The 24,179-nt window shown below is 36.7% G+C and overlaps 1 protein-coding gene across 1 annotated transcript in view; it reads right to left on the bottom strand.

Annotated features, from left to right (window-relative positions):
* Positions 1-24,179, bottom strand: part of LOC103255377 (formin-2-like) — a gene marked incomplete at its 3' end in the record, with an annotated part of 160,241 nt that overhangs the window by 34,276 nt on the left and 101,786 nt on the right. Inside the window, exon 8 of the mRNA XM_008053331.1 lies at positions 11,149-11,241. Coding sequence (XP_008051522.1) covers positions 11,149-11,241 — 93 coding nt within the window. The remainder of the gene's footprint in view (positions 1-11,148; positions 11,242-24,179) is intronic.

The raw sequence follows: 24,179 nt of genomic DNA, 5'->3' as shown, positions 1-24,179 counted from the left end.
AAATGACCAACAAACATGAAAAAATGTTCAATATCACTAATTGTCAAGGAAATGCCAATTAAAATCACAGTGAGACACTGCCTTACACCAGTCAGAATAGTCAATATTAAAAAATAAAAAACCAATAGATGTTGGCACAGATATGGTGAGAAGAGAAGGCTTATACATTGTTGGTGAGAGTGTAAATTAGTACAACCTCTATGGAAATCAACATGAAGATTTCTCAAAGAACTAAATGTAGATCTACCAGTTGATCTAGCAATCCCCCTATTAGGTTTCTACCCAGAGTAACAGACCTTGTTATATGAAAAAGATAACCTGCACCCGCATGATCACGGCAGCACAATTCACAGTTGCAAAGAATCAGCCAAAATGTCCATCAGCCAATTAGTGAATAATAAAAATGTGGTATTCATACACTATGGAATACTATTCAGCCTTCAAGAAGAATGAAATCATGTTTTTTAGAGCCATTTGGGTGGAATCGAAGAACATCATCCTAAATAAACTGACTCAGGCACAAAAAACCAAACACTGCATATTCTTACTTACAAGTGGGAGCTAAACAGGATCTGCAAAGGCATAGGGGATACTATAATGAACACTGGAGACTCAAAGTGGGGGAGAAGGAAGGAGAGGAAGGTTGAAAAATCATTGGGTACAATGTGCACAGATGGGAATGGTGGGTATACTTAAAGCCCAGACTTCACCACTATACAAAATGCAACCCATGTAACCAAAAACTATTTGTACCCCCTAAAGCTATTGAAGTAAAAATAATAACAATTTTGAAAGTTAAATGAAAAAAACAAAATCTAAGAACCAAGTGGTGGTAAGGATTTAACACAACTGGAACTCTGCTTGTAAAAGTGTAGATTGGAAGTAATCACTTCTTAAAACACCTGCCTTCACCTCAGGCTGAAGATTCATATATCCTACATGTCAGCAAATCTCCTCCTAGTTTCTATCACAAAAACAGAGTGTGCACATATACCAGAAGTTGGGAACACAAATGTCCATATAAGCATTCCATAATAGATTTTAAAAAGGGAATGGACAGGAGAATAGACAAATTGTGCTGCGTTATATTCCTATAATGGAGTAAAAATGAATGAAATAGAACCATATGCATAAACATGTAGCATCTCAATGTTCAGTGGAGAAAAAAGTCATAGAAGAGTATGCTTATGTTTTCTTTTTTTTTTTTTGAGTTGGAGTCTCACTCTGTCGCCCAGACTGGAGTGCAGTGGACGCTCCCAGCCACCGCAGCCTCGACCTGCTGGGCTCTGGCGATCCTTCCGCCTCAGCCTTCCGAGTAGCTGGAATTACAGGCGCACGCTACCACGCCCAGCTGATTTTTTGATTTATTGTAGAGATGAGGTCTCACTGCCCAGGTGGGTCTCGAACCCGCGGGCTCAGGCAATCCACTCACCTCAGCCTCCCAAAGGCGTGGGATTACAGGCTGAGCCACCGAGCCCAGCTGCTTATGTTTTCACTTACCCAAAGTTCATACATTTGCAACACTGAACAGTAAATGGGTTACAATTTACATTTTTGGCAAAACTATAAGGAAAAAACATAGGAATGGCAAATACAAATTCAGGATAGTGGCTATCTCTGAGAGTGACACAGGCATAAGATTGGGAGAAAAGATAAACAGAAGAGATTACTGGTGGTATTCTTTGAGCTGGGTTTATATGGCTGTCCATTTCATTATAATTCTTAAGACTTCACTTAGGTTATAAAACATACTATATGTCTATATTATAACCTTATTTTTGTTATATAAATGAGCATGTTCCCAGCCAAAATTGAACAAGGTAACACCCTGCTTTCTTGTTTCAGCTCTCACATTGTAAACAAGTGTCCTTTCACTATCTACTTTGTACCACATTTTTCACATCTTTCTGGGTTTTGGTTTTTTGGGTCTTTTGTTTTTTTTTCCAATTTCAGTCTTTAAAATAGCTCCCAAGCAAAGTGCTTTAGTGTTGTCTAATATTTCTATGTGCAAGATGACTGTGATATGCCTTATGGAGAAAATACATGTGTAAGTAAACTTCATTCAGACACGAATTATAGTACTAATGGCTGTGAGTGCAGTATTAATGAATAAACAACATATATTAAATAGGGTGTCTCTGAACATACAAAGATAAGGTTATGCATTAATAAATGTAACCACATACACTTGCAGGAACCTAACCTTGTATCTTCCCATAGGAGCAATGATTCAGTGTTCACAGTGACTACATAAAACATTGCTAGAGCAAATGATGAGAATCAACTTTACCAAATAAATAGTATAAAGAATAATAAAATGTTATTAGTTTTTGTATTAAACATAAAATGACTATATAACACATACAAAATTTATGTTATATATATATGTAGGTATACGTACATATGCGCACATTATCTCTATATTATGTATAAAATAAATATAAAAATAAATGTATTTCCTAATAAATATGAAAAAGGTAGAAGCAGAAAAATATATATAGCACATAACTACTAGTGAAAAATATATAAATACATATGTAAATATGCATATATATACTTATATGTGCAAATTAACTCTGGAAGAGTAGAGATAAAACACAACATTGGTTAAAATAGAGGCAAGTAATAGTGCAAAGACTTACATTCCATTATATATCTGAATCTTATAATAGATGCATGCATTACTTAAAGATTCCCGTCAGTCATTCAAAAGGAAATAAAGAACGAGGGCACGCTTTCTGTCTTAGACAATGACATGGGTGGTAGCAGCATTAACAATATTAGAGAACTCAGGAAGGGCAGAAGAACCGAGGAGTTTGGTTGAACTGACAGTCATTCCTTCATTCATTCATCTATGAAATAAATCTTTATTGAGAGTCCATTACATACTAGGTGTTGAAGATACAGCATAGAACACATTATGGTGACATTTAGTATGAGGTGTCTGTGGGAGCATTCAGGTAGAAATATGCAGGAGGCAGTTGTTAGGGACTCCCATATGGAATTGATTCCCTGTCACTCTTCAGAGGCTCTCTGATCAATTATCATCCACAATTGTAGAATAAGGACTGTGGTTGTTGTAAGTCTAAGCCTCATAGAGAAGCGACAATATAAACTATCCTTTTCAAAACAATCACTTCAAATTCATGCTTCTCAAATGTTTAGAGTGACAGGATAAGTAAAATGTAAAATAGAATCATCCTTTATCAGCAAATTAGGGAAAAGAGCTTTATCCCTCTGATGCATGGTGCCTGCATGCACAGTGCACGAATACAAAATTGTTTTCACTTTCCAGCCCTGTTATTGGCAATGTTGGAATTTGTCTTATACATAATTTCATCTGTATTTATGGTTTCTACCACCTGATACTATACAACTGCCTTATTTACTACCTCTCTGAGTTCTTTACTATATTATAACAATTTTTAAGTTAAAATATAGCTCCAGTTTCCCTTAAAAGATCTGAGTTTCAGCATGACTTTGTTATCTAATGTATGATTTTCATCAAATAATTAGCTCTCTGAGACTTTATTTCTCATCATAAAATGAGGATAATAATGGCTGCTCAGACAGCCATAAAGATTGACAAAAATAAAATCATGTGGAGTATAAATGAGCTCTGGCAAAATCTTTAGCACAGAAGCAGTAGTATTAAGGCTTAATAATATTTATTAGTATCATATGAATAATGAGTAAAAAACTGTCTGCTTAAAAGACAACATATCTGTAGACTTTAAATGTTTAACAAAAGACGATTACTTCAAAAAATAAAATTCACCCTTTTTATTACTGGAAAAAAAAGTTTTTATATTTTCAGAAAAATAAATAAAAGCAGCACCAAGCATGCTCCATATTCACTTCTAATAGAAGATGCTCACGTCTGGTAGACTTCTCAGTCTTTAGCACAGTTAGCATCTATTGCTTTCACCATCTCTTTGTTCTCAAGTATAGTATTACCAGTACTAAAGATTGTATATTTAAGAGTAGAGGTTTCAACATCCTTTTAATTACAAGCATGTGATTACAGATTTATGCATTTTCATTTTGGTTCTATTCCCCTAGTTCAACTACAATTTACTATGCTTGGTTTAAAGAAGAAATATTTGGGAATCGAGGGGGTAGAGGTCTGAGGAGCAAGGCCAATGAAAAATCCCATTAGCTATTTCTGATTTATAAAATCACAATAGGGACTGTACTTCATCTAGAAGCATGGAGAGTAACCCCCCCTTTAAAAAAAAAAGAAAGGAATTGCCATTCATCCCCAATACAGTTGAGTTCAAGTTTGTAAATATACACTTATCAAATTGTATCATAGGATTAAAAAGGCAGTGAAAGCCAACCAAGGAGAATCAAGCTCCTATTTCTTTCCCAGTGACATCAACATGAGCAGATACATAAAGGCCATCCATGCTGTCCTTTACAGTTTAGTAATAATATGGTTTTTGTACAGATACTTCATCCAAAATACAACCTGAATTCAAAAATAAAGAGAAGGAAAACAAAAGGAAGGAGTGTGTTGAGTTTTGAAAGAAATATCAGAGAAGGATCCATAAGGATCTCATTTATCTAAATTCTTTTTTATACACCCTTTTCTGCAACTTAAAATAGTGGATACAAAAGAAAATTTAACACAAACTGCAAATAAACGCTGAATGACCATTTGGAGATTAAGAATGCATTTTCTTCCTCACACATGCACAAAACAAAATAATCATATATGTTGACATTAAGCAGAGTTAAACTACATAACTCTGATTAAAAAGTTAAATGCAACACATACATCAGTTGTACTTGACCTATAATAACTTTTAAAATTGTGGCAGAGTTGTACCATTCTACTTCCTCATTTATCTTAAATGTTAAAAATTAAGAAAATTGGTCTTTGCTCATGCCAATCCAAGAAACAAGTTCCAGTCATATTGTCAGTGACCTCCAATTGCATATTCATAATCCTAGATGTCACTCAGTCCTCATTCAGTCAGTCCCTTTAAACACTGACCACCATGATCATTCGCTCTTTTTCTGAAACTCTTCCCAACTCTGGCTTCCATCCCAACTGCCTCTGTCAATTTTCTCCTACCCATCTGACTACTAATACTACTAACACCTGCGGGGACTTCTCTTCCTCTGTTCATGCCATATATGTATATATAATTCTCCTCCAGAATATTATCCCTGGCTGTATATTTTTTCTTATCTTCCTTGGTGATCACAGCCACTCAGTAATCACCTTGCTTATGATGCCCAATCCTCAATTTCAGATCTCTATTCCAAGTTCAATTCATATGCGGGCCCCCCCCCAAAGAAAAACAACCTGGACTATATGTATTTTAAAAATTGGTTATTTATTCTTGCATGTTTAAACTTCAGTCACTTCCATATGATGCAATACACCTATTGAGATGCTTTTTCTGCTACTCAAAACAGTTTTTGGACTCATCAATTTTGATGCCTTTTAGTGTTTCTGCCATTTTTTGCCTCACTTGCTCCATGTTGGCAAGACATTTCCCTTTGAGGACTTTATTTTATTGGAGAAAGAAAAAAAAAAAAGAAAAACGTCTCTGGGTAAGATTAGGTGAATAGGAAGGGCAGAGCATGGGGTTCATTTTTGGTTAAAAAAAAAAGGCTTAACTCATAGGGCTGTGTAAGCAGGTGCATTGTTATGGAAGAACCAGTCACCCGTTTGCCACAAAAAATTTCGCTGAGGTTGAATGCAGCCTCTCACAAGCTAGCTGTTCTAGAACCCACTGATGTCAATGGGTTCCTAGAACACTTAGTGGAGGAGGAGCCCATCCTCCAAAAGATAATTCTGGGTTTTTTGGGGGGGGTCCCCTCGCATATCCACCTGTTCACTGGGCATGCCCACTTGCATGTTTACATATGAGTGATCATGCTGACCACTGAAATATTTTCTATATGAATATGTTCTAGCTCAGTGATTAGTATCCCCACTTACCCAGATATTCAAACCTACTATCTGGACAGCTATCCCTCATCTTGATGTCCATTTGGCTCTATCTTATTACCATCTCTCAGATCTAGCCTCTCTTCAGCACCATCACTACAGCTGCTGGTAGAAACTCTTAAATCTTTAAACTTGTGCTCACCAAGACTTCAGGATGAAGCTTGAATTCTTCAGCCCGAAATCTACAGTTCCATGTTGCCTGACCCCCAGAGCCTCTCTGTTTTGTCTCATTGCTCATTGCTCCTCCTCCCCCATTTAAAGTACCAGTGTGCTCATATTCATTCCTTTGCATCTTACTGTTTCCTTTCTTTAGCTTGGATTTTCTCATCTCCCCACCCCCCAAAGATTCCTCTAATAATCAAGTATCGCAGTCATTAAAGAGACTTGTCCTCTCCACATGTGTATAGTTAGTACCCTTCCTACAGTTTTGCACTCTATAAGATAGAGTATATCTGAGGGCTGTTGAAGAAATAAAGCTCCAGAGGAAGATGTACAAATGCGGTAGTTAGAGAGGGGGAGGTAACTGCAGAAGTGGATTTCTGTATAAAAATAGACGGATCAGGTTTAGAGCATGCATGAAAGAATCTGCCTTTAATGGGATCATGCTTCTTTCTCTTGTAGTAGAAAATACATAGAAAATATGGGTTCTGATGCTGTTGGTTTGTAGATGTGGTAGTGGTGGGTGGGTGTGAGAGCTTCTGTATAATAGTGTCTGTTTTCTCAGTGCGGTGTAAGGTAAGGTTATCATTACAGTCACAAGTAAGTGAAGCAGGAAGATTGTGGAAGTTTGAGAGAAGAGATAAATTGAAGACATCATACAAGCTAAATTTGCAAGAGAAATCTTGTACCATGACTCGGAAGAAATGAGTTCCAATGGTACGTTTGTGGTTATGAATTTTAAGTAACACAGTTGGTGCCCTTGTAAGGACTTCCTTCCCCAGTGCACATGTGCATGTGCACATGTACACACACACACACATACACATGATCAACTGCTCCCTGTTGTGGTGCAAATATGGAGAAAGTAATGAGATGGGCTTACCAAGGGTTGCCGGACTTTTGCCTGCTAAGCAAGACAGCATGTTCTACGTGCTGGGCGTTGTTCTAGGTACAGGGGTACAGCAAGAAGCAAAGCAAAGCTGCTTCTCTGAATGGAGCTTACATTGTTGAGGGACAAATAAATGATGCAATTGCAGACAGTGATAAGTGCTATAAAGAACACAAAGCTGGAGGGCAGAACATTATTTATTTATTTACTTATTTATTTATTTATTAATTATTTGAGTTGGAGTCTCACTCTGTCACCCAGACTGGAGTGCAGTGGCCGATCCCGGCCACGGCAGCCTCGACCTGCTGGGTTCCGGCGATCCTTCCGCCTCAGCCTTCCAAGTAGCCGGAATTACAGGCATACGCTACCACACCCAGCTGATTTTTTGATTTACTGTAGAGATGACGTCTCGCTACCCAGGCAGGTCTCGAACCCTCGGACTCAGGCAATCCACTCATCTCAGCCTCTCAAAGGCACGGGATTACAGGCTGAGCCACCGAGCCCAGCACAGAACATTATTTAAGTGAGCATATTCTCATTTTTCCCAAGGAGGGTACACAGCACCTTTCCAAAATGAATGCCTTACAGTAGTAGCACTGCTTTAAATCTCTAAAGCTGCATAATTTGGCAATTCTCTAAATCTGCATATTTTAGAGCAGAGGTGAGGGATATTCCTAAGGAGGAGGTGTTTAAACAGAGACCATGAAATCTTGGCTTAAGTAGAACTCAGAAGACAGGGAGGGAAAAACTGAATGGATCAACGGGATGTAGGGCTAGAAGAAACCCATAGAGATTGTCAGTGTGTGGCCCACAGACCATACTATGGTTGAATTACAAAAGTAAGAGATGTGTCTATTAAATTGTGGGAGCTAATGGAATAAAAAGACTTGGTCAGTGTTGGGCAGAGTCTCTGGAATTGTTCTAGAGATTTTATATTTTGAGAATGAGACACATTTAAAAAGACTTCACTTATACAAAGGGGGATGCAACACCCCCTCCCCCACAACAAAAAAAACACAGAATTATCTTTTGGAGGGCAGGCCCTTTGTAGTACACTTTGAATTTGTTTCTCCAAATCAGAGGGTCAAACAAAGTTTTTATCTGGAAGTTTTGAGAAGGTTATGTCACGATTTGCAGAAGAAACATCCTGAGTGGTGGCAAATAGGTGACTAGTTCTTCCACTATGACAACATACCTGCCCACACTGTGCTGAGTGTTTGGCAGTTTTTGTCCAAAAATGGCATGAGTCCCATGCCCCATTCTCCCTGTTCACCTAATCTTAATCCAAGTGACTTTTTTTCCCCTCTTGGATGAAAAAAGTGCTCAAGTGAAAACGTTTTGCCAATGTGGAAGAGGTGAAGCAGAAAACAGCCGAAACTCTAAAAAACATCAAAATTGACGAGTTAAAAACTGTTTTAAGCAGTGGAAAAAGCTTCTTGATAGGTGTATTGCATCAAATTGAGAGTGTGCTGAAGGTGACTGAAACTTAAATATGTAAGAATATACACACAGTTTTTAATAAATTCGATTCTAATGGGGTCCCCCCTCATATACCTTACATATGCCTATGTAAGTTAATTTGAGCACAGAGGTTGATGTAAGAATACTATTTCATTATTGATAAAAGCCTAATTATAATCAAAGATGTGGCATATATTATTTGTACTAAAGTGATATTTTCTTTAGTTTGTAAATTTAATTTTAGAATTTTGTCCTAACTAGATGAAATATGGATCAAAATTGACAACATTCCTAAAAATTTATCTTATGAGGAAAATATTTTGAAATCTATTGTTTTCACTACATGTCATGGATACAGTGTTGAAACTGAGTACGTTAAAGCTGGAATTTTATTTTTCCACATTTGATCTACACACATTATATATATATATATAAATATATATATATATGCTTTTCCAAGAAACTTTCTGTTGCTATGCTGTTATCATCTGTCTTCCAGATTATGTAGAATGTAAGACCTCTTAAGACACATACGTTTTCTTACTCATTGCTGTATATCATACCTAAAGGAACACCTGGGCGTATTAAAAGCATTTAAAAATTTTTAATAAACAAATAAACATATGAACACTTGAGAAAGACCAGAGAAGAAATAAAAAGGCAGTTGAAAGTGGTACAAGAAGAGTCATAAAAAAGATTCATCTTATTTAACTTAATGGTAAAAAGATCATTAAAACCTGAGGAGATACTGTGACCGGTCAATCCTGCCCTCCCTACCAGTGAACTACTAGACAAATTCCCAAGGCTCTCACCTGCCCTTTGAGTCACCATTAATGATTACGAAGATATCATCTATGACCAGTCATCTGTGATTTGAAAGCACAATTCCTAAATTCCAAGTAAGTTGCAAAATATAATTTCACTATTAATTTTAAAAGTAAGATTCGATCATAAAAAAATATCAGTCTGGTCTATAAAATACAGATTCTGAATATTATCTAATAAATCACATATAAAGTGAGCAACAATCTGAGTGACACTTGTTTACATCTTGGATGTGAAATCCACCAAATTACTTGACTTCTTTTTTTAGTAACTCCTAGGATTAAAGAGCCTTTCTTCCCATAAGCCAAAAACAAATATTCCATGCTTTTACCTGTATTATTTTCTGAATTTACATATATATTTTAAAAGTTATATATTCTTGATCCTACAACTCCACTGGATGAAAAAAAGCAGTTTTATCTACCACTAAGAGTAGAATGAGTTTACCAGATCCTCTAATATATAACTATGGGCCGAATGAGTTCAATCAAAGGAGTCTTTAGATATCAATGAACAGATTTTTCCACTCTTGGTCATGCATATCTCAGCTCTTAAAAATGACATTCACCTTGATTTATGCATCTGACCAGACTTCTGTTTCAATCTTCATGATTAAATAGTATTTTCCCATCTAAAAAGAACTGTGCCTAATATTTAATCAAATTATAGCATGAATCATTCATTGTAAATCATCATTAATGACTTTTGAGCAATCTATAAAAACTTAATAAACAGAGGAGGGAGCCAATCTTAGTGGTACTTGGCCCCAGTCTCATGTGGGCTAGAAGAATTCCTGAAACAGCAAGAACTTTCCCAGAGTATGGCATGATACTAATCTGTTCTCCAGAAGACATATAACATTCTAAAGTTGAACTATTTTGAGAAGTAAATGCTTTGATATATGTGTAAGTTTTAATGATTTCAAATATCAAGACTTTTAATAGTTTTTTTCCTCTTTTAAAAAAATTGTTTCTTTAGTATCTCCTAAAATTTTTCATCCCTGCTTATCTCATAGGAATGTAGGAAGAGTTGATGAGATAATACTTATAAAGTTTTTAGGCTCCCCTGAAGGTAGATGTTAAATATCCAGAGGTATTAATGTGTTATCCCCCCCCAAAAAATAGCAAATCATGTTTTGAAGATCTGAAAAACATCAATATACTTTGTTCTTTGGGTACAATGTTTTGACAAACCAAACAAACACCAGATTGAATTGAGATGGTAAACATAGTTAAAACTTAAAAGAAAGAGCCAGTGCAGTGGCTCATGCCTTTAATCCTATCACTTTGGGAGGAGAGACAGGAGGATGGCTTGAACCCAGGAGCTTGAAAACACCCTGGGGCAACATAGTGAGACCTTGTCTCTACCAAAAATAAAAAATATTAGCCAAGCATGGTGGTATGTACCTGTAGTCCCAGCTACTTGGGAGGCTGAGGTGTGTTACCTAAGCCCAGGAAGTGGGGCTATGGTGAGCTGTGGTTGTGCCACTGCATTCCAGTCTGGATGACAGAGCAAGATCCCAACTCAAAAATAAATAAATAAATAAACCATAAAAGAACATAAAAAGCACAGAATTTATAATTATGAGTTATTTTAACTAATGTCTGATGTATTTACTGTTAGCCAAACAGTAATAATGAGCATTATCAACAAAACTGCCTGCTTAGCAAACTTCTAGCCTTTTACAAATCTGTGACCCATGATTAAACCTAATCTGTTTTTCTGTAATGTCAAAATAATCTATTAAAAAAATTATATATATTTAAATGATGTCTTCTACCTTTTTTTTTTTTTTTTTTTTTTTTTGCTGAAAAGGAAGGAAAACATAACACATCTCTTTGGAATTTACCTTGAATAATAAATTGCTCCATGTTTTCTTTGAAAGGTTGCATGTGCTCTTTTGAGGAGACCTGGTACACTTTCCCTGCTTCAACTTCACAGGCTGAAATTAGAGAGAGACCTTACTTAGAGTGTCACGCTGTTAATGGAGCATTGAAACAATTTAAAAAACATATTAGCTAATGTTAGAAAATCCTGCTAACCATCCTAATTGGCATATGTTCTACACACATTTTGGAAACATCCAAATACTGACACAAGAAGTCTATGTTCAAGGCGTTTTAAAGTAAAGAACTGTAAAAAGAAATTGTGCAGAATCTATAATCCAAGCTTGATTACTTCTTTTTTTTTTTTAGTTGGAGTCTCACTCGGTCGCCCAGACTGGAGTGCAGTGGCCGCTCCCGGCCACCGCAGCCTCGACCTGCTAGGCTCCGGCGATCCTTACACCTCAGCCTTCTGAGGAATTACAGGCATGCGCTACCACGCCCGGCTGATTTTTTGATTTTATTGTAGAGATGGGGTCTCGCTGCCCAGGCGGGTCTCAAACCCTCGGGCTCAGACAATCCACTCACCTCAGCCTCCCAAAGGCACGGGATTACAGACTGAGCCACCGAGCCCGGCTGCTTGATTACTTCTAACCCAATCACTTGGGCAAGTTACTTAACTTCTAAACCACAGTCTTCATCTGTAAAACAGGCATGACACTACAGCCTATTTCACAGTGCAGTTATAAGAATCAAATACATTAAAAGAGATGTAAAGTGTTAGAATAATGCACGGCACACAGTAAAAAAAAAAAAAAGTAATTATTTTCTATCATCATTATTATTACCAACTGACTTATAATACAAGTTTATTCCTAATTAAAGTCCAAATTTCTAAAAATCAACAGTGGTAGTAATATTAGGATAACAACCAATAATTGTGGATTATCTATTACATGCCAGATCCATTTTATCCATTATTTAACTTAATTCTTAGAATAAGCTAGTAAAGCAGTCATTACTCCCCACAACTTTACAGCTGAGGAAGCTAAGGCTCAAATAAGTTACAAATTTGGTACAGGAGCAATGGATACTAAGTAGCAAATTCATAATTGAAATCCTGACCTAACACCAATGTTTGTCTTCTGTCATATCTGTGGCATCATAAATGTCTTAGGAAGTGTACAGATCCTACTTTGGTTACTTGAGAAGTAGCTTCAAGAAAATTTTCTAAGGAAATGTCTGTTATGGTGATAACAGGAAACCTAAGCCAGAGATGAAGAGAATTCAAAACTGAAAAGACACAACTTTGAACAGATACATGTGTGAGGCAAGAAAACATATACTCACTGCAATCCTTAAAGTAAGGTTGCCAATACTCCCAAGGAGACTATGATTACACTTCTAATATATTCTTTCTCTTAAAAAGCTATATTCTCCTCCTTTTTCCCCCCTCCAGGCCATTAGCTTGTCTAAACAGGGGCATACAGGAGGGCTATATTGTTATTACCATTTTTTCCCCCCAAATGTAAATGACATTTGGGCATAGAAAAATCTACAATCAGTTTAGGCACATCCAGGGGTTCTCTCTGCCCATCTGCCCCTTACTCCCCATTTCTGCCTAGGCAACCTCTTGCAGGTCAGATGCTGCTGACTGTTCAACCTATATTCCTAGACCAGGTATCTCTCAGCTGTAGACTCACATAAGAAATTTCCACCAATGCAGAATTCATCAGAGCCTTCTCTAAACTTGCTATCTCTCTTTTTCTCTCCCTCAGTTGGTGGTAGCACCAGCTAACCTATATAATTCAAGCCAAAATGAGTTATTTTCAATTCCCTTTCTTTATTCCAACCAATATCCTACTGTTTTTGCCTCATAAACACCTCTAAATAAGCCTTACTCTCTCCATTCCTGCTTTATTCTGGTACAAACGCCCTCCAAGCTCTTACCTGGGTTACTATTTAAAAAAAGCCTCTGGGTCTCCTATCTTCAATCTTCCACAGCTCCATGCTCTTACTAATATTCTTAAAAGTCATTCTGAAGAGACCAATCAATTACCTAAACTGTTCAATGACCTCTGCTCTCACAGCCACATCCTGAATAGAGGAAGAGTTTTGAGCTACAATATGGTCTATAGCACTTTCTACAATGTGGGCTTTCCGGACTTTGAAACCCTCCACCTTCCTCTCTTCCTGATATTTTCCTTAGACTCAATGAAAATTATCATCTCCATACCTTTGCTCATATTGTCTCCTTGGCTTAAAACGCTTCACTCATCACCCTCACCCTTTAAAATCACCAATTTCCACTATCATTTTCTGACTTGACTCAGATGTAACTGCCCTGCAAAGCCTTCCTTAACCTTCCCACATGATGTGCTTTCTTCCACTCTAGGCCACCTGTCTCCAGGCAGGACTGGACATCCCTCCTCTGTGATCCTGCAGCATCTTGTGCATACAGAGATAAAGCTGTTATTTACTGAGTACTTTTTATGTACCAGGGACTGTTTCCAAGTGCTTTGCATATGTTGTCCTGTTCAATCCTTATAAAAGCCCTTGAAGTAGATTATTAATATGTTCCCTTTACATCAGAGAAAAATGAGAATGTCCACATGTATGTCATTCAAAAACTGAGGAGGTGGGATTAGATATCGCCAACCACACTATTAATGGCATTTGTAATTGTGTTCCTTATGCCCCACTGGACTACGCAACTTGAGAGGAAATCCATCTTATTTTCACTTATATGAATAGTGCCTGACACAGGCAACAAGTTGCTGTTGGATGGGTTAGTGACTGGAGAAATAGCCACTGAAGTGAAAATAATTCCAGATTTGGGGATCTAGCAGACAGGATTTAAACTCTAGTTCACTCACCCACTGAATGTACCTTGTGATTTGGGGTTAACTACCTAGCCTCTTTGGACCTTATTTGCATTATTTGGCAATAAGTTTAATAACATTTTCCCCAAATATTAGTGTAATGATAATTCAAAATGCATATAAAATACCTGAAACAATTTAGAATATCTAAGCAGATTTACAGAAAATAGTAGCTATTGCTGCTATTGTTTTTATAAGACCAGGTGGAATTCAGCCTAGAGAAATCTAACATGAAATACAGTGGCTATTTTCAAAGAAGTGAAGCGTAGTTTCATGGATGAGTGGGTATTGATTACATCTATGTTGATCCCAAGGAAGGAGAAAGCTGAAATGAGCAGAAGCTAGAGAGAGATTTTGGTTCTTTGTAAAGGGTGTGGCTAGGTTAAGTGACCTCCTACAGTGAAGTAACCAGTCTTGTAAGGTGGTGAACACATTGTCACTGCGACTGTTCAGAAGCTAGCTAACTCCCAGTCAGAAACGTGAAGAGGGATGGGTCAGATGACCAGACGCCTGTACCTCCACTCTGTCTGTCTGGTAGTCCTGTATAGCCAGAAACTCTGTGTTTTAAAAATGCCTCCTGATGCATTTAAGGAAAAACTTAAGAGATTCCTTAAAAAGTATAAGTTAGAATCTTGATTATAAGGGGGACAAGTGGCATCACTTAAAGGAAATAAGGTCAAGATTTAACAGCCCTTCTTATCATTTTGGTAAATTATTTCTGACAAAGTCAGATGAAGAAATATTCCCAGAGGTCTTTGAGCGGTTTCTAATTACTAACCATCTATTCACACAGGACAGATACTGAAAAACTACCTATGGATTCAAGGGACAATTCCAGGTACTCTGGCTACCACCATGAACAGAATGGATAAAAACCCTGCCCTCAGGGAGCTTGTCTTCTACTAGAACACAAAGTCTTTAATGAATTACTTTTCAATTCCAATGAGAAAAGTAAATACTAATAGCCTAGTATCTAACAGCTTAGTCCAACATGGAAAAAAAATCATTTCTCACCTGGTTTGATTTTCAAAGCTTAAAAGCCAGAAGTAAGGAGGATTAATTTTTTGACTATTAGTCACACTTATTGTATTTCTTATTTTTAAAATTAAGAAATGGAAGTAATAATTGTCATTTTCTTCATGATACAGAGCCTTGAGGTCTAGAGTACTATACAAACACCCTAATAGTAGGAACTTACAGAATCATCTAATCGGTCTGGACCTTAAAAGAGGATTTCATTCACTAGGAAAGCAGAGTTGGATCACAGACTGCCTATGACAAAGTCTTCTAAATGACATCGACACTTCTCCGGGTCTTAATTTTTATTCAATAGTGTTTAAACAAGAGAACATTCAAAAGATAAGAAAAAAATGCATGTTATAGTAATTTTCCCTCAGTTTTTAAATATTTTTAATTTTAAATTAATTTTCACTTAATTTTATGAATGTCCTTAGCCCTGTCATATAAAATGTATCCTTAGTATAAATAAATGTAAAAACTATCTTTGTCTACTTTGCCTTTTTCCCTTAACTTATAGTAGAATTTCCTTTTCATAGTAAGAAACAAGTAGAATATCAGATCTAGACAAACTGTAAGGTCATTTACTGCTAGCCTCAATTCATCTCTAGCCATTCTTTCTGAAGGGCACAAACGATGTCTACCCAGTATCTGGGTGTTACCAGTAATGTCTATTCATATTGCTGCCAGGTAGCTTTTTTCTTACTAAACTGCTCTAATTATTAAAATTATCAACTGCATACAGGGCAAATATCTCTCTATGGTGCACTCTCTGTAGAATGACATGTCTGGAGTTTGCTTTAAAACACTCCAGACACATTCACATAAATACTTGTGCAATTAAAAAGTTAAAAAAATTAGGTTCACCATTGACAGTTCAGGTCTTTAATGGATCATTGAACAAATCTATTCTCTTTGGGGACAGATTTTTTTTCTCTATCCTCATTACCAACGAATGTCCATTTACTCACTCTGCTGTATTACCAGTACTTAAAATACCCCTGGTAGGCAATATGCATTCAATACTTGTAGAATGAATGAATGGCTAGATTAATTGTATCCTCCTGTCATAGTAAACTTCTTGTTAATCTGCACAATGTCATACTAATTCAGATTTCTCCAAGCTTTGTCCATACTTTTCACCTGATATACTTGTATCCCTTATGATTAATTGTAGAACTTCTACTAATCCATTCCATACCCAATGTCTGGCTCAACTGTCACCCCAAGACAAGAGGGTTAATTCCCCCATGATTTTTGTATCTCCCTTTTCTACAGAACATGCGTGAAACTATAGGATAAAAGCAAAGCTTTGAATAAAATAGATCTGCATCCAAGTCTAGTCCTACTACTAGCTATGTAATCTTGGGCTTGTTACTTTAAATTATCTGAGTCCCAAGTAGAAGCTGAAATGAACTGCTAAGCTGGCTGTTAGAAAGCACTCAAATGACGGGTGATAATGATATTATCTCACTGTATTTCTTTGTTTGTATACCTTTGTTTCTGATTATAGTTTGCATCCTTGACGCTCAGGGCTGTCTCATTCACCTCTATGTGTCTTGTGTCTGAAATATAGAGGATACACTAAGACCTGTGCGAAAGAAATTGTTTTCAGCTAAGTCCATGAATAGCACTTTCCTTAATCCAGATATCAGTTTTCCAGTGGTGGCTGATGTACAATCCCACATAATTCTTATGCAAAGTACACCAAGACTCAAGTCCAGGTTTTCAAAGGTCTTCACTGGGATACAAAATCCTTATAATTATTTGCGGATATTTGTTGTTTTACTTATTCACTATATTAAAAAGAAAGAGTCTGTTGGATAAATATAAAAATAGAATATCAAGTTCTAGAGTTTATATATTTGTAATTCTCATATATTTCTGACATATTCAATACTACATATGAATATATTCAGTGTGATAAGATAATATATAAAAATAAGGAAGTTTATTTAAAAGATTGGACATTATTTTTCTCCTAACCGCAGTACATCATGTTACACAAAATATCATTTTGGCTATTACTTATCATCTTCAAAATTGGTATGTAACTATGTAAATTAAAAAAAAACAACCAAACACTACAATCTCACAAACTTGAAAGGTCATTTAGAAACATTATTAAAAACAGAACAAAGATAGAGTTCCTGGAAAACTTGTATTGCAGTCAAATCCAAATAGTAAAAAGTATTTGTTAGGAGACTGTTGGCATAGCTGAGTAATTCCAATCATGTCAACTTTTGTTTAATTTAAAGATCTTTCTGAGCCAAAAATATTTTATATCGTGTTAAAGGTCTGATATTAAAAAGCATGCAATAGGCTTCCAAATACAAAGAAAACCCCAGCCAGAGGAAAAGAAGAAAAAAAAAATTGGATGACCCTACTGTAAAATGGGCTCCAAGACATCCACAGAGTAGCATGCCGTGGGGGCCAAGCAAATGCCACCTTGTCACTATCAGATTAAACCAAGAACATCACAGGCCGCTCTTTGAAATAAACCATGATCATGAGGAGTCTGGTTATTTGTAGCAGGGAGCATTAGGATATTCCGGTTGTAATTCATACACGTCTCCAGGTTCAACTGATATTAATCACAGTTTAGAGTCATTGTTTTTCAGTGAACTTCCAGAAAGTTTCACTGGCCTTTACAAATCTGTCTCAGCAAGTATAAAGGAAGTCACATAACAGGTACAAAGAAAAAGAAATAATTTATTTGATCAGAAGACTCTTATAAAAGCCAATCGCTTCCCACGTAATCCTGGGTTGTACATTATTCTGGGTTTAGTCTCAGGAAACAGGAACCATTGTAGCTACTTAAAGCAGATCAATGAAGGAATGAGATGCATACAAAATAGGTGTAAGTGGAGAGAGATAGGGCCCTGTACTTGGTCTCCAGAAATGACTCCCAGAACAAAAACTATAGAACTGGCCCAACAGGGAGGCTGCTATCTATGCTACAATCAGGACCTAGGCTGTGTGGGAAGTATCACAGACTCAACTGCTGGTTTTAGACTCAAACCTCACTTGCTAAGTCTGTACTGTCAAATAAAGAGTTGTCCTGTACCTCCACTCTGTCTGTCAATACTCACAGAACTAGTGATTGGGCATGAGTGATGATTAGAAAAAAAACAATCTCTCCATGTCACAGCTTCACAGCAGAACAAAGAAGCAGCATCAAAGGTGATATCTGGCCTTATCACCTCTCTCAAGTACTATATATGTATTGACAAGAGCACAAGTCACAACTAGATAGACAGGTAGGCATTAGCTCAAGAAATATTTGGAAATAAAATGAGTAGGGCTGGGCAGTTGACTAGAATGTAAGTGGTCCTTTATAAAGAGACAAACTTCAGAATCAACTGGGAATCTTTTCAGAATCTACCTGCCAGGGCTCCAACCCACGTCGTTGTGAAAAGTAACCTTCAAGGATAAGATTTGTAAAAAAGTTCACTCAGCAATTCCAATGCTAAGTGCTGATGTGTGAAGTAGGGAGGACCTGGGAGGATGCCGAAGGACTTTGTAGCTTGGGTAGCCTGGGGATGGAGAATGCAGGAAGAAGAATCGCTTTCAGAGGAAAGAAAATGAATTTGGCTTTGGACTTAGGTTTAAGATGCATGGTTTTCAAGAAGTTGTATGTATAAGTTTACAGATCAGATGACAGAAACTGAGTATTGATGGATAAGACAACTTGAGAAAGCACATTCAGTGAGAAGAAAAGTGGGTCGATGTTGGACACCTGAGGAATACCAACTTTAATAAAGAAGCAGAGAAAGAGAAGGCCATGAAGAAAGATTAAGAAGGAACTATGAGACAATATAAGGAAAATCAGAAATGAGTGGGGCTGATGAAGTTAATGGAACAGTGAGTTAGAGGGAGTAAAATGCAACAGAGACACTGGATAAAATAGGGGCTGAAATAAAATGTTCATGCCATTTGGCAAACAGTGACAACAGTTTCAGGAGTGCTAGGGACAAAAGACAAACTGTAATACAGTGATGAAGGAATGGAAAGTAACAACTCATGGAACCCAGAAGTCAATCAGAAACCTGTTACTATCTTGACTAATTAATTAGTACAAGGATCGCAGAACACCTGCTCAGCAAAGGTGTGCTGTGGGTCATGGGAAGAATAATGAATAAAGAAACACAAGTCTTTCACAACTTTTGGAAAATACTCAAAATGTTTTAGTCTTGCTGATGGTGAATTATGAGGCCCATCTGCATATCAGAAGGAAAAAAAAGCATTTTATTTATATGGGCCATTCTAGCCAAAGGATGGATTTTAGGAAAATCTGATTCCTAACAATTACATGTCTATAAATTAATCTCAGAATAGTTCCTTATCACATAAATATAATGAAAGAGGACAGAGATAGCACATACAAATCCCACAATACCTTCTTTTTGTTCTGAGATCACTAGTTTATATCTCAAAACAAAGCTAAACAGAATGAATGGTTTTATAAGGCTACTAAACAGGTGTCTACAGGGTATACTCTTTAACACAAGATTTTCAAAACAAATATTGTTTTGAGTTGAAATAAATTAAAGAATAATATACTGGTACCTTTGAAAATTTTGCTATTTACATAATTCTCAACTTGTCACCATCCATACACAACTGATGATGTTTTCAAATCCAATGCACTTCCATGGTCAAATGTACTATACAGGTTACAGATAAAACATACTTGTTGTGTTGCAAAATATACTAATAATAATAGAGCCTGCCTACTAGGGTTGCTGTGAGAGATAAATAAGTTAATCATATATGTGAACCACTTAGAATGGCGCCTGGAATATAGTAAAGGCTGTTTAAGTTTTAATCATTATTATTGTTGTCAGTATCACTGTTATTGCCAGCAACACACAGTAAAACAATATACTGCATGCACCTCTAATCCCAGAGACTCAGGAGGCTGAGGTAGAAGGACTGCTTGAAGCCAGGGGTTCAAGATCAGCCTGGGTAGCACAGAAAGACTTCATCTCTTAAGACTTTTTTTTTTTTTAAATTAGCTGGGCATGGTGGCATGTGCCTGTAGTCACAGCTTCCCAGGAGACTGATTAAGGTGGGAGGATCGCTTGCACACAGGACTTTGAGGCTGCAGTCAGCTATGATGGTGCCACTGCACTCCAGCCAGAGTGACAGAGTGAGACCTTGTCTGTAAAATGACCCGCCTGGGCAGCGAGACCTCATCTCTACAATAAATAAAAAAATCAGCCAGGCATGGTAGTGCATGCCTGTAACTCCGGCTACTTGGAAGGCTGAGGCGGAAGGATCACCGGAGCCCAGCAGGTTGAGACTGTGGTGGCTGGGAGTGGCCACTGCACTCCAGTCTGGGCGACAGAGTGAGACTCCAACTCAAAAAAAATAAAAATAAAAATAATAATAAGGAAAAGTAATATATTCTAGGGGGCCAAGGGCACAGACCCTGGAAAATGGGTTTTCATCCTGGCTCTTCCACTTACTAGTTTTGTGCCTTTGGTCAAGTATGTAGCCTCTCTGTGCCTCAGTGTTTTCATCTGTAACACAGGGATAATAATAGTGTCTAATTCATAGAGTTGTGAAGAGCAAATAATTTGTATGTAGGTAAAGCACACAGAACAGTGCCTTATGCAGAGTAAGAATACAAGTATTTGCTACAATCATTGCTACTACAATAACATCACCACATAATTAGGAAACTAAGCACTTACCTCAATATCTCAAGAAGTTGAAGACAATGCTTCAGATTGGGAGTAAAAATAGTATTACTATAGGGACAACCTAGAGGGAGTTATAGTTTTTTCCCCCAAATATATTATTTGCTGGCAGTAACTAATTACTTATGACCCATCTCATACTTGATTAAGACACACCTTATAAATAATGGTGACACCATGTGTTGATATTTTGGTTGACATTGACTCGACCAGATGGTCCATCTAGGTCCCACTGACACCTCTTGCTACGCTCTTCAATTTATCTATGTGTTCAGAAAAGGGACGGAGTCATCACTTCATAGTCAATTAAAATATGCCTTAGTCTGACATGAACCAAGTTCTCCAAGTTACTGATGGTCTACATGTAAACATATGACAAGTGGTGAATTTACATTGTTGGCAACAGACTTTCTTTTTGCATTTGGCCTTGGGAAACAGAAAAGGTTAACATTTTTCCATGTGAATGCCACAGTGATCATTTAGACAATTTAAATGCATGCACTGTATTAGTAAGGGATAGCCCCAAATGAAATTAAACTAACTCTACATTATTTGATGCATGTGGTATCTATACAAATAGCATTTCATATAACATAAAATTCCACAGATCACACTATCTGTAGGCGTCATCACTGGTGTTAATTTGTTTACCTTCAACCATGAACACACTGAATGACAGCAATGTTTCATAACATTTGTAGAGATAAAGTCACGAAAATTAAATGACACACAGTTATTTAATGTCCTAAATTTCTGGTTACATGTCAACATTTCTAATTACCAGGGGCTCACTACTTTTGAGGTCAACGTTTCTGTTGTTTCAGCTCTCATTTTTGGACTGTTCTTCATGCAGAAATGAATCTTGCCACTTCTAACTTCACATACTAACCTTTATCTTGTTCTCTGGTACAACACAGAATAAGCCTAAACTTCGCATAGCACATTTCATTTCAAATATAAATTCTAATCATGTAATACTGGATAACTGGAGAACGTTTTTCAAAAAGATTCAGAAGCAAGATATAACTCAACAGAGAAGACTTGTTTTTTTAAAATTTTTTTTATTTTTTTAAAGAGAGACAGGGATCTCACTATGTTGCCCAGGCTGGATTTAAACTCCTAGGCTCAAAGGATCCTACTGTCTCATCCTCCCAAGTAGCTGGGACTATGGGTACAAACCACAGCACCCAGTCAGAAAAGATTACTTTTTATTTGACATTTATCACAAAATTGAAGAAGGCAGTTAGGACAGCCTTTCACATATTTAGAAACAATTCTGTTTATTTTCATTTCAATTTTAAAATATCAACCCCTTCTATTTTACTCCTCATAACCTAAAAAATGAATTGATTCAAATTTCCAAAGCAATTGGTTATTACTCAGACATTCAGAGCACCTGTTTGGTGAGGAATAAGAGTACACATGTGGTGAAACATAACTCTAAAAACTGTGGGAGATAGTGACAGTCTACAACGACATGCCTTTTGGCAGTCGTCCATCCACCCAAGTCTAATGCACACATGTGGATATGGAATTTTATAAAGGATGTCCTCACATGCCACATAAAACACAGACCTACCTAAGCCTCTCAGTTATAAAATAAATGAGGCAATGACATGTCTGTTGTAGTTTTTCTAAAAAGATGAGAAAGCTTTTTATTTGGGTGAGGTTTGATGTTGTGAAAAGATATTCTCCCATGCTCGAAATACATATCTTTTTAAACAAGGTCAACAATGGTAAGAGAAAAAGGTACCATCATCACAAATCAGAATATTTCTTGGAGTTGGATGTTTGCTTAACTTCAAAGGGCTACACTCTCCCATCTGAAAAATATATGGGGCCAAAATTCTACTTCAGAGATAAAATATTTCAGATTTCACACACCTCTGCCATTAAAATGAATCATGCATCGCTTACAGTGTGAAAAAAATAAGAGGTATTTACATAATCAAGGAGAATCTGTGTGCTGTGTGTGGTGGCTCATGCCTATAATCACAGCACTTTGGGAAGCTGAGGCAGGACAGTTGCTTGAGTCCAGGAGTTTGAGATCAGCCTAGGCAACATAGCAAGACCTCATCTCTCAAAAAAAAAGAAAGATTAATCTATGTATATTTTAAGATCATAGTGCCTTTTCTGAATTACATCCATAAGCCAATTAGCCAAAGGAAATGTCTTGTGGAATTTTGATACTCAATCATAAACCTCCATACTTAAGTCCACATATAAATCAAACTTTTAAAATCAAATTTCTTTCTGATGACACTAATATGATAAATGACAAAATAGTCACTTACTAAAGACTATCTCTATTGAAAACAAAATGCACATGACTATTTCTAGTCATTTCCCTTTTCCAAATTGTAGTGTACTTTATAGAGACAATTTCTGAGAATGAACTAATTATTAAATAAATACTACTATTATTTCAGAGCTTTCCATAGGAAAGCAAAGGAAACTGTAGAAACTGGCAGAAGTTCTGAAGATGATCCCGAGAATGTTCAGGAAAAGGTATACAGAATTTTCCAACAATCTCTCCTCAGTTAATGCTGATTAATATCTCACAATATATGAAAGACCCAATTAACTTTAGAAAGAATTTAACTTTAGAAAGAGTCAAAGTTATGCAAAAATTTGTTTTAAAGAAATCTATATAAAAGAATGACAAACTTCAGCTAATACATAGAAAAGAAATGATGGTGTTAGAAATCCTCAGATGTTAAAACTAGTGGGTAAAAGTCTGATGAGGAACAAAATAATTTAAACATTCTCAAACCATCACCTCACAAAATACTTATTAATTATAAAAGGAAAAAAAAAAAGTAACTTTAGAGTGGAGGAACCAGACAGATACTACCTAAACAAAGTGACCCAAATGAGATTTCCTCAACAGTGGTGATAAGACAGATTGACATCAAGAGCAGTGGACAGGGTACACTGGGAAGTCACAATTCACACCTATAGACAAATCCACATAGACATCTACAAATAAGGAGCCTGTACACTCTAAAAGGTCAAGAAAGACAAAGACTAGGTAACTCTCTAGATTAAAGAAGATAAAGGAGACATAACACCTACATACAATGTGTGATTCTGGATTAGGAAAAATGGGTATAAACAATACTTTTGAATAAGGTCTGTGGACTAGATAACACCATTTACTTATGCTAAATTTCCTGAATTTGATAATTGTACTGTATATAAGTCTAAAGATATATACATTCAAGGATGGAGGGGTAAAGAAGCATGGTGTCTCTAACTTATACGGTTCAGAAAAAAATTATGCAGACTCGTAAATAAATGGGCACAGGAGGGACAGGGGAAGGAAGGGAGTAATACAGCAAATGGGACAAAAATTAATCAACAGATGGTCTAGATAAGAATATACAGGTGGCCTGGGCAACTTGGCGAGACCTCATCTCTACAATAAAAATCAAAAATCTGCCGGACGTGGTA

This window comes from Carlito syrichta, unplaced genomic scaffold (assembly GCF_000164805.1).
Source record: "Carlito syrichta isolate Samal-C Ts95f unplaced genomic scaffold, Tarsius_syrichta-2.0.1 Scaffold288075, whole genome shotgun sequence".
Classification (NCBI taxonomy): domain Eukaryota; kingdom Metazoa; phylum Chordata; class Mammalia; order Primates; family Tarsiidae; genus Carlito; species Carlito syrichta.
This window is presented reverse-complemented; position numbering and strand designations above follow the sequence as displayed.